The sequence below is a fragment of the Lolium perenne genome, chromosome 4 (assembly GCF_019359855.2).
Source record: "Lolium perenne isolate Kyuss_39 chromosome 4, Kyuss_2.0, whole genome shotgun sequence".
Lineage (NCBI taxonomy): Eukaryota > Viridiplantae > Streptophyta > Magnoliopsida > Poales > Poaceae > Lolium > Lolium perenne.
Genome location: NC_067247.2, coordinates 145,738,147 through 145,751,918, shown reverse-complemented (window position 1 = coordinate 145,751,918; position 13,772 = coordinate 145,738,147). Strand labels below are relative to the sequence as shown.

The 13,772-nt window shown below is 41.7% G+C and overlaps 2 protein-coding genes across 2 annotated transcripts; one reads left to right on the top strand and one right to left on the bottom strand.

The window, feature by feature from the left end:
- Nucleotides 1-230: 230 nt before the first annotated feature.
- Nucleotides 231-7,537, top strand: LOC127294867 (uridine kinase-like protein 3). Its single transcript, XM_051324768.2, has 16 exons — nt 231-443; nt 833-1,048; nt 1,179-1,270; nt 1,976-2,045; nt 2,130-2,245; nt 2,610-2,706; nt 3,629-3,705; nt 3,894-4,088; nt 4,194-4,277; nt 4,355-4,415; nt 5,507-5,567; nt 5,922-6,015; nt 6,087-6,159; nt 6,354-6,436; nt 7,048-7,238; nt 7,346-7,537. The coding sequence occupies exons 2-16, from the start codon at nt 883-885 to the stop codon at nt 7,353-7,355; spliced, it is 1,470 nt and encodes a 489-aa protein (XP_051180728.1). The 5' UTR covers nt 231-443; nt 833-882; the 3' UTR covers nt 7,356-7,537.
- A 252-nt stretch (nt 7,538-7,789) lies between these two features.
- LOC127294868 (uncharacterized) lies at nt 7,790-10,553 on the bottom strand. The gene is made up of 2 exons (XM_051324769.2): nt 9,563-10,553; nt 7,790-8,296 (listed from the first exon to the last, which is right to left on the bottom strand). Exons 1-2 carry the CDS (start codon nt 10,459-10,461, stop codon nt 8,230-8,232), a joined length of 966 nt encoding a protein of 321 aa, XP_051180729.1. The 5' UTR covers nt 10,462-10,553; the 3' UTR covers nt 7,790-8,229.
- Between the last annotated feature and the right edge of the window lie 3,219 nt (nt 10,554-13,772).

Genomic DNA, 13,772 nt, shown 5'->3' with positions numbered 1-13,772 from the left:
ATATATGATGTACTCTTTACTTGTACAAATATATGGTAGTATCGATGTTTAAAAAAGCATTCAAGGATGATGTTCAATATGCTATTTTACACTGAACAAGGCGTTTGGGGGCTTCCTGCAGATGTTCTTCTGAACAGTAAGTGTCTCGATCGTGACCCTCCGTTTCAATCCATCGGCCCAGAATCCACTGTAAACGAGGCCAGAATTTTTGTTTCGTCTCTCTTCTCCCGAGTCCTGATTCTGAATCAACTCGACTCGTACACCCCTGCCCTACATCCGCCGCCCTGCTTTACCGTACGGTCACCACCGACGCCCCAGCTCAATCCCACGCCGCACGGCCACCCACCCCTCCCGCCTCTCACGCGCCGACGCCATCGCCGCTCCTGTTCATCCTCGCCGGGACATCGAGATCCCGCTGTCTGCACCCCGTCCGCGAGCCTCTGGTGAGTTTCTTTTTCTGATCCAGCGTCGAGTTAAATCCCACTGGCCTTCACAGCTACTGGGTGTGCCGCTGCACACCCGGCACGCCGTCCAGTGATCTAGATCCGTCCCCGCAGTCCATGCGCGCGTCTATGATCGTATGCCTACGCTGCTTGAATTGTTTTGTCAGATGACATGCCCACATTTCTGACGGTAATTGTGAAATTGCTGAAGCTCTTCGAGAGTTTCAACCAATTATCCCACTTTTATTGCAGTCACTGGCCAACGAGTTGTGCGATGAAATATGATGCTTCCAACGGTTTCTTGGAAGCAAAACATTCGTCCCTGCTCAATGATTTGTGAACACTGATCCGTTTTTCCATCTCTAGTTAACACTTGCTGAATTTTGCAGGACATCCTTGTTTCATATCCAGGTGACCGTCGTAGAGCGTGGAACAATACATGGGGTCATACTCCGCGGGCGAAGTGGTTGCTGCTGCTGCTGTTTCTGGTGCGCATTACACAGCACTTAATTTGTACCAGGTGGACATCAAAGGTTCCAAGTTGGGGGAGGAACAACCAACGACCTCAGGCATGGAGAATGGGCACCACTGTCCATTTGTTATTGGTTAGTAGCCGATGTGATGGTTGCTCTTCTGTCTGTTTGTTGATTTACTTCGGTGAAATAAAGTTGCTTCTATAGCATAGCCTTTTCAACCTCCAGAACGCACCACAGAATAATTTGGTTTTGATTGCAGGTGTTGCTGGCGGTGCATCTTCAGGTAAAAGTAGTGTTTGCAAAATGATCATTGATCAGCTATGCGATCACCGTGTAGTTGTGGTCACTCAGGTTTGTGTATTGCAGCTTTGTTGTCTGATTGCTCTTCTCTTATTGTATTTGGACTGTCCATTACTTCTCTTAAAATAAAGTAACTTTGGTTCATTTGTTCTGGACTATAGTTTTGTAATGACATCAATTATGCCCTCCTTTTTTATATCCCCATTGTCCTGCACAGAACCAACACTAATATAAGTTTTGATGCCTGGATTAACTGGATGGAGACTAGAATGCTTCATTGCGAACCAATTTTCTTCTACTGAATAAGAAATATAGGTTCACAATATTTTCACATAGCCCACGCCGCTAAGCAAATGATTAAATGACCAAGATCTAACACTTGCCTGTAATTTATTGCACTAGCACTTACACATGATATATCGATTTTTTTCTAATTTTTTTTTAGCATGGATCCATTGGAGCACAAAATTTAAGCTTGGATACAATTGGGGTCAAAATAAGCTAAAACTTGATATCATCATCATCCTCTTCAATGATTTTGCTGATAATTGAGATGTCTGACTTATTAAGAGGGCTCATCTTCTGAGTCACTGGCAGTCTGGCAGACATGACTGGATCCATAGGATTATCTCATCTTCTGAGTCACTGGCAGTCTGGCAGACATGACTGGATCCATAGGATTATCTCTGTTTTGTTTATTAGATGTAAAGTTTCCAGTCCCTCAAGTAATAAAAATGTTTATCTTTAATACTGCAGGAGTCATTTTATTATGGACTGTCTGATGAAGAATTGGTTCATGTTGATGATTATAACTTTGATCATCCAGGTATAATTCATATTTCAGGAAAATATAATGTCCTTCTGTGCCAGTAGCAAGAGTTGTGCGCTAACTCTATTGTCATAATTTCAGATGCATTCAATATGGATTTACTACTCTCTTGCTTGGAAAACTTGAAACATGGCAGAGCTGTTGATATTCCTGACTACAACTTCAAAACACATAAGAGCGTCCCACATGCACGGAAGGTAATACTTTACATTAGGGTGCTATTCAGAACTTACCTGGTAAACTGATGGTCTCCTGGTCCTGTGCTTTATGAAATTTTGGATCATGGCCTTAGGTTTCTATCAGTGTCTGCAGATTATACTGTTTTTTTTATAGTGGTTTGAATTCTGTCGAAAATAACTTCTCCACAAAACTATTAATTGTAACATTTCTAGTGTGGTAAGTCTAAGATGACAAAATTTGTGGCAAGCACCTTATTGCTCAAGGTTGATCTTATCTTGAAATGTTTTCTCCAACAAAGTTGCTTACAATTTTCTGTCATTTATTCATGTATTGCACCACTTTATTTATCAGAGCAACTCTAATTATATGAGTTGCTGCCAGGTCAATCCTTCAGATGTCATAATTATGGAGGGAATTCTTCTTTTTCATGATTCACGTGTTCGGGATCTAATGAACATGAAGATCTTCGTTGATACAGGTACCAATATTTGCGTCCTAAACTGATGATATCTTCACGTCTCGCCTATGCCTTGTAACCTCCAATTGAGGCTTATGTCCAGGGAATTTAGTTTCAGATCATGTTTTACATGTAGACAGTGCCAGTATATCATAATATTTTACTGTGCACGCATTTGTGCCTCTCTGTTCCATTTAAATCAGAAGTATACTATATATTGATATTATTAATTTCCCTCCTTTCCTGATGGAAGACATGCGCTGAACTATTTTCGTTTATATGTATCAATTTACAATATTTTTTTTAGTATTTCATTGGTTGTTTTCACATACAACAAACTTAAAGTTTTACAACAATTTTTGATTATTTTATTGTTTATTTTCACATACAACAAACTGCATGCATGGACATAATCAATGCTAACACTCTGCAGTTGCGTAAATGATAAATACGAGAGGTGTCCTAATAATTTGCAGTCGTAAATTTGGTCTGGTCCACTACTTTGAACTAAGGTTCTCTGTCAGTACTCCCTCAGTTCCAGTGAATAAGGCTTATATCTTTTTTGAAAAGTCAAACTTACTAAACTTTGACAAAACTTTTAGAAAAAAAACTACGAACAACTATAATATTATATAAATATATTTCATGATGTATCTGACGGTATTAATTTTGTATTTTATATTTCATAATGTATCTTTCTCCTTGTTCTGGTCTCCTTTTTCTGTTGGGTTTCATATCTAGCCTACCCCAACTTGCTTGGGAAAAAGGCTTTGATGTTGTTTATTCTAAAAACTTGGTCAAACTTTACATAGTTTGGCTTTCAAACAAAATGCCTTATTCATGGAATGGAGGTAGTATACTTTTTCTATATTCAAATAGTTGTTGTATACCTTATCCATTCCACTCTGTGTGTGTATCATGTATTTTTATTACATTTTTTCAGATGCTGATGTGCGTTTAACAAGAAGGATCCGCCGTGATCTTGAGAAGGGTAGAGTTATTACATCTGTGTTAGATCAGGTTGCATAGCATTACCATTTTCCTTGTCTATATTAGATTACATGTAGTGTACTTATGAACATCTAACACACACTACATGGTTTTTACCACAAATTTCTTGAATTAAGGTGTCACAGAATTCTACGCGCGCTCTACAGATGTTTGTTAGTTATGTTATATTTGGCACTTAATGTCACGTTTTCTTGCAGTACTCAAAGTTTGTTAAGACAGCTTTTGAAGACTTCATCCTCCCTACAAAGAAGTATGCTGATATTATCATACCACGAGGCGCAAATAACAATGTGGCAATTGACCTAATTGTTCAGCATATTCGCACTAAACTTGGTCAAAATGATCTCTGTAAAATACATCCTAATTTATATGTCATTCAGACTACTTATCAGGTAAATATTCTTGCTATTCGATATCTCCATAGTAAATTGCATGGATATTGTACCACTTCATGTCGTATGGGGTTTCACTATTTGATTCTTCATGCTTCTTTTTAGATAAGAGGCATGCACACAATAATACGGGATGCTGCAACAACAACACATGATTTTATATTTTATGCTGATCGCTTGATTCGATTGGTCAGTATGTACATGCACTTCATTATTTTTCTTCATATGGGTGTGCACAATATCTTGAATTTTGCTGTGGAAAATAGGTTGTTGAGCATGGTCTGGGCCATCTTCCTTTCAAGGAAAAGCAGGTCATAACTCCCACTGGTAAGTAGTATTCCATGGTGGTCTTCTCCATGTATTCTTGTAGTGTATATAAGTTATCTCTTCATTTTTTCAAATGCATTTGACATATTACTTGCTGCAAGTTTTGCATAGGAGCTGAATTTGTAGTAATACTTCACTGGATAAAGTTACCTGTCCCAGTGCACGTATATATCTGTCATGTAGTTAAAATTCTTGCCATGCGTCTGTGCCTGGTTGTCTGGTTGATAGAATGATAGTTCAGAGCTACTCATCCTTTGCTTCTCTATCTTATTTTTGAACAAGGAAAAAAACACCTAGTACCAACAAAAAACAGATTCAGCTCTACCGAAATGGTAGGATATTAATATGACCACTGCTGAAGCAGCTCGATCTCTGGTTCATCTCCTAGTCATACTGGAGGTGCTCCACCTTTGGGCCATCTCCTGAACTAAAACTGCACCTTGTTGCATTTGCTTCAAATCTGCCTTCTAAATACCTCACTAGAAATTCAGGATCACATAAGATTCTTCATTTTCAAATCAGATGGCACTCCAGATTGCCCAACAAAGCGCAGGTAGACTAACAATCTGTAACTGAGTATCCATGGCACATGTGTCAAATTGCCAATGAATGATAAACTGCCTAAATTCTAGGTTTAACTTTAACAGCAACCCCTTTGCTGACAATTCTCTACATTTCTCTACAATATGTCAGTCGAAGATAGGTGATCTTATCCTTTTCTTTCCAGCCTCTGCGGAGCCACATCGATCCCATCTTCATCTCATGAAATCCTTAATGTCCCACTCCTAGGTATAGAACCAAGTAGGTCATTCTCGAGGTCTTGCTTAATCTGAAAAATATTTCAAGATTTTTTACAGAGGATTTATCATGTTTTTGTAGTATGCTTAATCAAAATCTCATGGTTTGCATTTATGCAATAAAGGTATTGTTGATACAAACAAGCAAACTGCTAGCTCTTAGACGGACTAATTTACCCACCTCCATAAGTCTCTTCTTTTGTAATTATACTATTTACTGGAGTAACTTGCACTTGTATCCTATCCTGCAAGTAATTTGTGTGTTTCACCTTATGCACTTTCTTTTGCATGCAGGATCTGTTTATACTGGTGTGGATTTCTCTAAAAGTTTATGTGGTATATCAGTGATTAGGAGGTAAACTAATTATTTTGTTGAGGTTCAGAATGACTGAACGACTTTCTTACTCACAGAAGGCCGAAATAATCCTAAATTTGTATACCTGAGACAGCATGTGCAAAACGAGACAATGCTAGTTTACGAATGCTCCACACTAAGCCTTTTGGGAACTTGGCTTTGAGTCTCCTTCCTTTAGCTTTGCTATATGAGTTTCAGCCTCCATTCCTACTTGAATTATCGAGTACACATGCTTTGTGAAACAATTCATGGACTAGAACTCATTTTATTATTAGGTCATCTATGAACACAACACATGATATACTATTTAATAAAACTGCATTGGGTTACTGATTCCTATAAACTGTGTTCCAGTGGCGAAAGTATGGAGAATGCATTGCGGGCATGCTGCAAAGGTATAAAGATTGGGAAGATTCTTATTCATAGGGAAGGAGATGATGGGAAACAGGTTTGATTTAATCTACTTTTGCACTTTATGTTAGAGTGAGTCTAGGTACTAAATTCTAAATATATTTGCAGCTCATCTATCATAATTTACCCAAAGATATTGCAAAAAGGCATGTTCTGCTGCTGGACCCAATATTGGGAACAGGTTTGTTGATGTTTCATACATATATATGCACTTGGAGCGCACGACTTTTCATGTGAATGAATTATGAAATTATCTCTACGTACCTGTCTGTCCTGTATTTTCTGTCACTGAAAGCGGATATTTGTGAAGCACACATGCTCCACTGTTGGATATTAATCTCATATAATAATTTTCTCCATTTTGATCATGATCAGGAAATTCAGCTGTTCAAGCTATTTCTCTTCTGTTGGAGAAGGGTGTACAAGAGGCAAATATTATATTTCTCAATCTTATATCAGTAAGTCTTCTAACGTCCAGAGCATCTTTTTTTTTAATCTGAGTGTATTGGACAGTTTTCAAACTACTGAACGGATTGCACAAGCAATTAGGTGATTACAGGTGTTTGATAATGACTATCTCTGTAGTGCGTTTGCCAACCTATTTATACTTGTTCTGCAAAATTCTGGGCAGAACAACCAATTATAGCTAGAAGCTGGCTGTTGGCTCTTCCGCTTCTTGTATTGACTGCTGTCTGCTGATAATGGTTTCGATACTAATGCCAGGGTCGACGATGCAAAAAATGAATACTTAAATTAGTTGTAGAGAAATATATATTTGTAGTGTGAATTCTGATTTGATTTAGGGATGTTGATTTAAGGTACTTCCTCCAATCCATAATAAGTGCCGGGGACTAAGTACAAAAATGTACTAACTTTGTACTAAATCCCTGACACTTACCATGGATCAGAGGCAAACCTTATACTAAATCCCCGACACTTGCTATGGATCGGAGGGAGTATTACATTTACACTTAGTGCATACTTGTTGATGGATAGAGATAACTGACTACTGAAACTGTTTGTTGAAGAGTAGATAAGTAACTGCTGAGACTGTTTGCTGTTATCCCAGGCTCCCCAAGGGGTGCACGTAGTCAGCAAGAGATTCCCAAGGATCAAGATTGTGACATCGGAGATTGAGCAAGGTCTGAATGATGATTTTCGCGTCATCCCCGGAATGGGTGAGTTTGGGGATAGATACTTTGGAACAGATGATTATCAGTCATCAACGCCATTCTTTGGTGATGCCAAAGATCGTGTAAGGTCAGATGATATTTCTTCTCCATGGACTCCGGATTATGCCATTCACGGATTCAAGCTTTATCACCTCACTGGTCTGTGCTAACGGATTCCCTCTTAAAATTCTGCAGGTTGTTGTGAGAATTACAGACATTGCAAATGTTGCCTGCGGCATTAGCCAATAATTTTTTGAGATATATTTTTTCCATTTTCCAAACTCTCAGGGTCCATACTGTTGAGTTCTTTACCAGAAACTGTACATCACGGAACAGTACAAACGATTCAAACTAAATGGAGCAATTCCACCTTTTTGGAACCGACAATCATGTCGTGTATACATTCCCAGTCACATCCCCACTTTTTTAATTCGAAAAAATATTGGATGTAGGGGATACGACTTTATTACAAACCTAAACGGCTAGATTCCGCACTACAAACAATCAACACCATCTGTTGAACGTCTCTTTCCGCTCCATTTGATTTTAACAAATCTTCAAGGCTAAAAAAAGCTAGCTTTATCGTACGGGTATCTCCTGGGGATCTTCTCATGGATGCATTTGTCAAGAAAGGCAGGCTGACGAAAGGAGAACAAAATTAAACAATCACACTGGTGCATCATCCTGCACACTCCTGCATAGATTGTAGCTGCTGTTGACACTGATGTAGATAAAAGATTTGCTAAAGGGAGAATATGTACACGCAGAGGACACAGAGATGTGTCTGCTCAGGTTTTCCTCAGAAGAAAATAAAATAAAGTACAGTACATGTGGCAACCAAAGACATAATAGTAGTCCCACTGGCAATTGCTGGATGTCGGTGTGTCATTTTTCCATGGAGAGCGCCATGCATGTTGCGCAAATTCTAGGCATGCAAATCAAATTGCATCCATGAGCTCCATTCTTGTGCATGCATGGGCAGTGATCACTGGCAGTATTGGCATGATGACGTTCACCAGAGGAGTACTTTCTCTTTCGATGGATGGAGGAGAGTTGCCTTGGCGGGCAATGGCATGATCTCATTCTTCGATGACTCCATTTTTGCCCTTATTTGGTCTGAAGAAACCATAGCACCCAATCCTCTTTCTGCACCAGCTCAAAAAGGAGAGTTTGTTAGATCCCTGAATAAAATGCTTGGCATGATCTGAGTTAGATGCATGTTCTAGTCCTAGTGCGGAGATGATGATTATATTAGCCGTTGCTGATTAGGACGTAAAGTTTACATGATGATTGAGATTTAGGTGAGGAGCCGAATTTAAGCTTTTCATAAAGGAAGAAGAGCTGAAGTAGGCAATACTAGGAAGAAAGATACAGGAGACCCGTATGACCCGAAATTAGGTGTGATTGGAGTCCATGTAATATCCAGCTATTTTTGGCCAAACCTATTACCATGAACCTACAGAGATGTATCGTTATCCAGAAATAGTAAAGCAAAATTAGCTGTAATCTAACTGATGTTTATCTTATAAAGGGTAACTATCACAGGCCACCATATTTATCAGCAATGATATCATTGAAAATGAGAGCAAACAATTCTCAAGATCCTAGTAAACGACATAGATACACCAACAGCTCATGGCAATACTTTTTTTTTTCTCTAAAATCCAGAAACAAACAATTTGGGATTGTGAAAATGAGAATCAAAGAGGAGACTTGATAAAAGTGATCATGTGAAGTCATGCCTTCTGCCAAAGAAGGCTGCTGGGTACAGTGATCTGACCGCTAAGTTGGGTTATGAAAAAACAATATATGGACTCCAAGCTATGACTTATCTTTGCCGTGTTGACCTATCTGCCCCCAAACATTTGTCATGACTTCACACTAACTTGAATTTCCACTCTTCTAGAAGAGGGGTGCAATTAATTCGGCCTTTTCGTAGCAGCCAATACTGTACAATTTTCAAACTAGACGTATTTGCTGACACATGCTGGTTTTTTGATCCAATCGTTTCTCATACGTGGCTCTGACCTGAGAACAATTTTTTTTGTTTCTTATCCAAAAACTTGTTCTAGAAAAATGGTACTATAATATCTGGACAAGAAAAGCTTTTTTTACTGCTATATGGACAAGAAAAACTAACTGTGAACCCACAACAATGAAAATGAAATGTGCATCAGTTTCTTGGAGAAGTGAGATTCAGAAGTAAAAAGCAAAACATTCCATCACCTGAAGAACCTAAATGGGTTCTCAAAAAACGAAGAGAACACTCGAGTCTAAAACACAATTAATCCCTTAGATAATCCCCTTTTTTTTTGCACAATTTTTTTTAGCAAGAACAAAGATTGTTTAGTACTACAATCCCTGAACGAGAAATCATTCCAAAGGAAGCAATTAAGAAGAAGAAGAAATTACCTGCTCCTGCTCCTGGCCGGAGCTTGCAGATTGGTGCCGCCATTGGCACGTCCATTTCCATTATTCCTGCTGGCGCTGCCGTTGCTGTTGCTGCTACCGGTGCTGCTGGTCCTGCTGCTGCTCCCCGCCTCGCTGAACTCGCTCTTCTTCCACCACTCTTCCTCCTCCTCCTTCTTCTGCTTCATCTTCTTTTTGCTCTCCTTGGCGGCGCCGGAGGGCGCGGTGGGCTTGGGCGACACCTTCTGCTTCCGGCCGACGGAGAGCGGCATGAAGAGCTTGATGAGCAGTCCGGTGTCCAGGCTCACGCTCCGCTCCATGCTCCGGCTCCTCGTCCTCCCCACCGTCCTCTGCTTCCCCGCCTTCCTCTGTTTCTTGTCGCCGCTCTGTTTCTTGGTCTGGCCGTCGTCCATGGCCGCTGCGGTATGCTTCTTCGGTTCGTCGTATTCGGGGGCGGTGGCGTGCGGTTGAGTCGGAGGAGGAGGAGGTGGCGGAGGCAGCGGGAAGGTGCCGCGGGTCTCGACGATGTCACGGAGGGAGAGCTCGTAGGCGGCCTCGGGGAGGCCGCGGACGAGGTCGAGCATCTCGCGGCGGTACCCGGCGATGGCCTGCGCCCGCGACGGGGAGCTCCCGGCGGAGGCCGGGTAGAGGCGACCGTAGTGGGGGTGCTGCGCCCAGAGCTGCGGCGACGGCGTGCCGGAGCCGGACTCCGGCGAGCCGGGACTCGGCGCCTGCAGCCACCGGAAGTCTTCCTCGCCCGCGCGCGGCGCCAACCGGTTCTCCGCCGGCCGGCGAGGCGGCAGCGCGCGCCTGTCGTCGGCGTCAGTCATCCGCGCCATGGGCGTCGGCGGATCTCCAGGGAAGCTGAAGTCGTGCCTCCACTGCACCGACCGTCTGGCCATCTGAGATGGAGAGAGGGAGGTGTGGAAAAGGATGTGCGGTTTGGTGGTGGGTGAATGGGGTTTGGTTGCGGCGAGTCTTGGTTGCGCGCGGGCTTTAAAAGCTTTGGTTGAATAATCGGTGGTAAATTACGGCGTAGGAGCACGCATTGGCTGGCGAATGTGGACGGGACACGCGCGAGCACGAATGAGCGCCGTTGCGGCGGTTGCACGGCCTACCTTAACTCAGTTGTCACTCGCCTCTAGAACGAACATGTTGTCAACCTCACCGTGATAATCACAAAAAAGTTTTATTTTGCGAAAAGCTCACCGACCTACTCGGCTACTCGTAATAAACCTCAACAGCAGTATAAGAAATTTTAAAAGTAATAATTTTTAAAAAGTCTTAGTTGCACCTAGCAACGGATACAAGCACTAAAACGAGCCAAAGACGCGTCGCCATACTTGCCCCTCTGTCACTAGAGCTGAACAAAGTTTGGCGTAGTAGAGCCTCTTGTAGTACAAATCATCGTGCTACGGCCACAAAGGATAAACGCACGAGAGCAGGAGCCATCGCCGATGAATAGAAGCGTAGATTATAAGTAACATGGCGCAAATCCAATGAAATCCGCTAGAGACAAACAACCACACGCCCTGACGCATCACTAGAAAGGAGGTTAGACGGGAGGAATTTCTTCCATCTTCACGGAGCCTCCACCGTCACGTATTTCTCAGTACAACACAAACTCTAACCTTTGACCGAGATCCAGTGTGCCTCCATGACCTAAGGGCACAAGAGGCAAGGAAGATCGGCAGCGGCACCGACGGGAGGTAGAGAAACCCTAATCACACATCTCTCTCTAACGGGAACTAACTGGTATGATAGAGAGAAAAAGAGCAAAATGTTGTTACATAATCATAATATTTTTATTGGTTTTATTGCCGAGATACAAGAGTTTACAAGGTTTTCTTTGGAAATTGATGGGTTGGTTTATTTTCTTGGAATATAAGAAAGAATCATGCAATGCTGCCAGTGCAGACAACATGATTTTGTTCAAGCCATATCTAATATTCTCCGAGGCGGGTGGGTGTCTAAGTGAGGTAGGCGGGTGGTTCGTGACTCGTTGCCGGGTGAGCCTTGCTCTAGTTGTCGACCAGGTTTCGACCTTCTTAAACGTGTCGTAAACGTGGTTCTCTTGCGCCTCCGTTCGGGAACTTTTAGGAGTACCCTAGATCCCACGAGGGATCACGAAGGGCAGTGATTTTTGTGTTGGTTGCCTCTTGGGGCCTCGTCCTGGGTGTTCTGCAAGCCGGAGGGATCCGCGGAGAGAGTTGGTGGTCTGCGGCGGCACGTTGCAAGGCAACCTTGGCTACGCCACGCATGCAGGCGCGACTTAGGGTTTGGTGAGGCCCGAGTGAAGACCATGCACCTACTTCAGTCGATGCTAGAGATGACGGCACTCGGACGTCACTCTCGTCCCTGGAGGCATCATTTGTGAGTCCCATCACCACCCATGTTCGGTGCATTGTTTGTTCGTATGGTTGGCGTTGTCTTGTTTTTCGTCATCGCCTAGGAAATGCGTGCCACTAGGTTTGGTGTGGATGTCGGAGTGGCAGGGCGGTTTATCTCCTTTGTCGTGTTGCGTTGAGGTGTTAGATTTGATCGCTTGGGCGGTTTGGTCGTCGACTCATGTGGGAAGGGACTCATGGATTATGTATCGATTTATGATGTATTAGGGTCGCTATCGGTTTATGGTGTATCGATTTTCGGACAGTTTTCCTTATAAACTTTCCAATTCACTTCTTTTATATTATCAATGAAAATGCAAAGTGCGTCACAAAACCAAAACACTGTTTCAGATACATCAACATCCATGGACCCAATATATATAACCACACGTTTTGTTTTCTCACGAATTCTTTCATTTTTCCCGTTTCTTTGAAATATAATTATCTTGACTTATGTTGGTTTTTGTCTTTTTCTTGGGTTTCTAGAATACTGCAACACCAATTTTCTAAACTTTTCATGTTGTAGTAGGTTGTTTAGATTTCCCGCTTTTGAAGCAAACAAAATAAAGCTTCCATGTGCAAAACCCCTAGGAAAATGGTATTATACTAAAACGATCCAAAACAAAACTGGTAGTAAATCTAAAACAAAGCTGACATATTACATCAAATACATAAGAACTCTATTGGTGTTTCAGCTCTGTGTTGGTCGATATGGAACTACAGAAATAACATTATTTTTAATAAAGGATTCAACTAATTTTTCGTAGGTTATCTATATGTATTCACACAGAAATCAGTCGGATCAGCGAAAATGCATGATTTCTTGGTGCAACCGTCTTCTAACGGTTGCGCGGGCTATTTTTTACCAGGCTAACTGACGGCTATTAGTAGAATACAAAATGTTTAGGTTTTTCGATGGTTGACATTTGTATTGACCATTGCTGTTCCATAAGTTGTGAACTTTGAATTATATATGTTTGGGTTTAATAAAGGGCTATGTGTATCTATTAATGCAGAGGCCGGATATCCCCATTTCGAAACATAACATAAGAACTCCATTTATCTTTCTAATTTGGATGTTGTTTCAATATGCTTTCTCTTTACTGTTCCTGCAATTATGGACAATTTCTAGTCTACTAGAAAAATTGAGGTGACTTTGTTGCTGCTGGATGCAATCATGCAAGGAAGTCACTGCCTTCTAGATAAACAGGTATAGGCGCCTAGTGCGTGCACATAGGTGGCTGAGGCGCCACCAAGTGTCCAAAACGGAATTGTTAATTTTTGGAAAAGGGGCAAAATAATCCCATCGGATGTTTCTTTTTCAGTTGGATTGTTCTGTATCATTCCTATAAATCATTTTCAGTTCACAGCGGCTGCAGCAATTCTCTCCGACAAACAGGCGTAGAAATAAGATCTCACATGGAAGAAGCAAGCTATATCAGTGACGAAGACATCGCTTTCTGCGTGCTTAATTTCTGTGTCAACCAGCGGATGTGAGTGGAAAATGATGAATAACAAGAAGATTGATTTTTCCAGGCCGTATGCACACGGTTCGTTGTTTTACACAGCACACACATATTAATTTGCAAATACTTGTCGATTCATACATCATCCACAATGTGCACGCACTAACTTTTGGAGTAGTTCTTTTTCTGGAACGCATGGGAGTCATTGCTCAATAATCTACACGAAGTTGGAAATGGTAGAAAAAAAAAAAGCGATCTAGCCAAACTGTTGTAGATTTCGATGCATACCGGAAAGGAAAAAAGATCTTCACTTGAGTTGAGAGCACGTCCACCGGTCCACCTTAAATTATAAGTACCGGC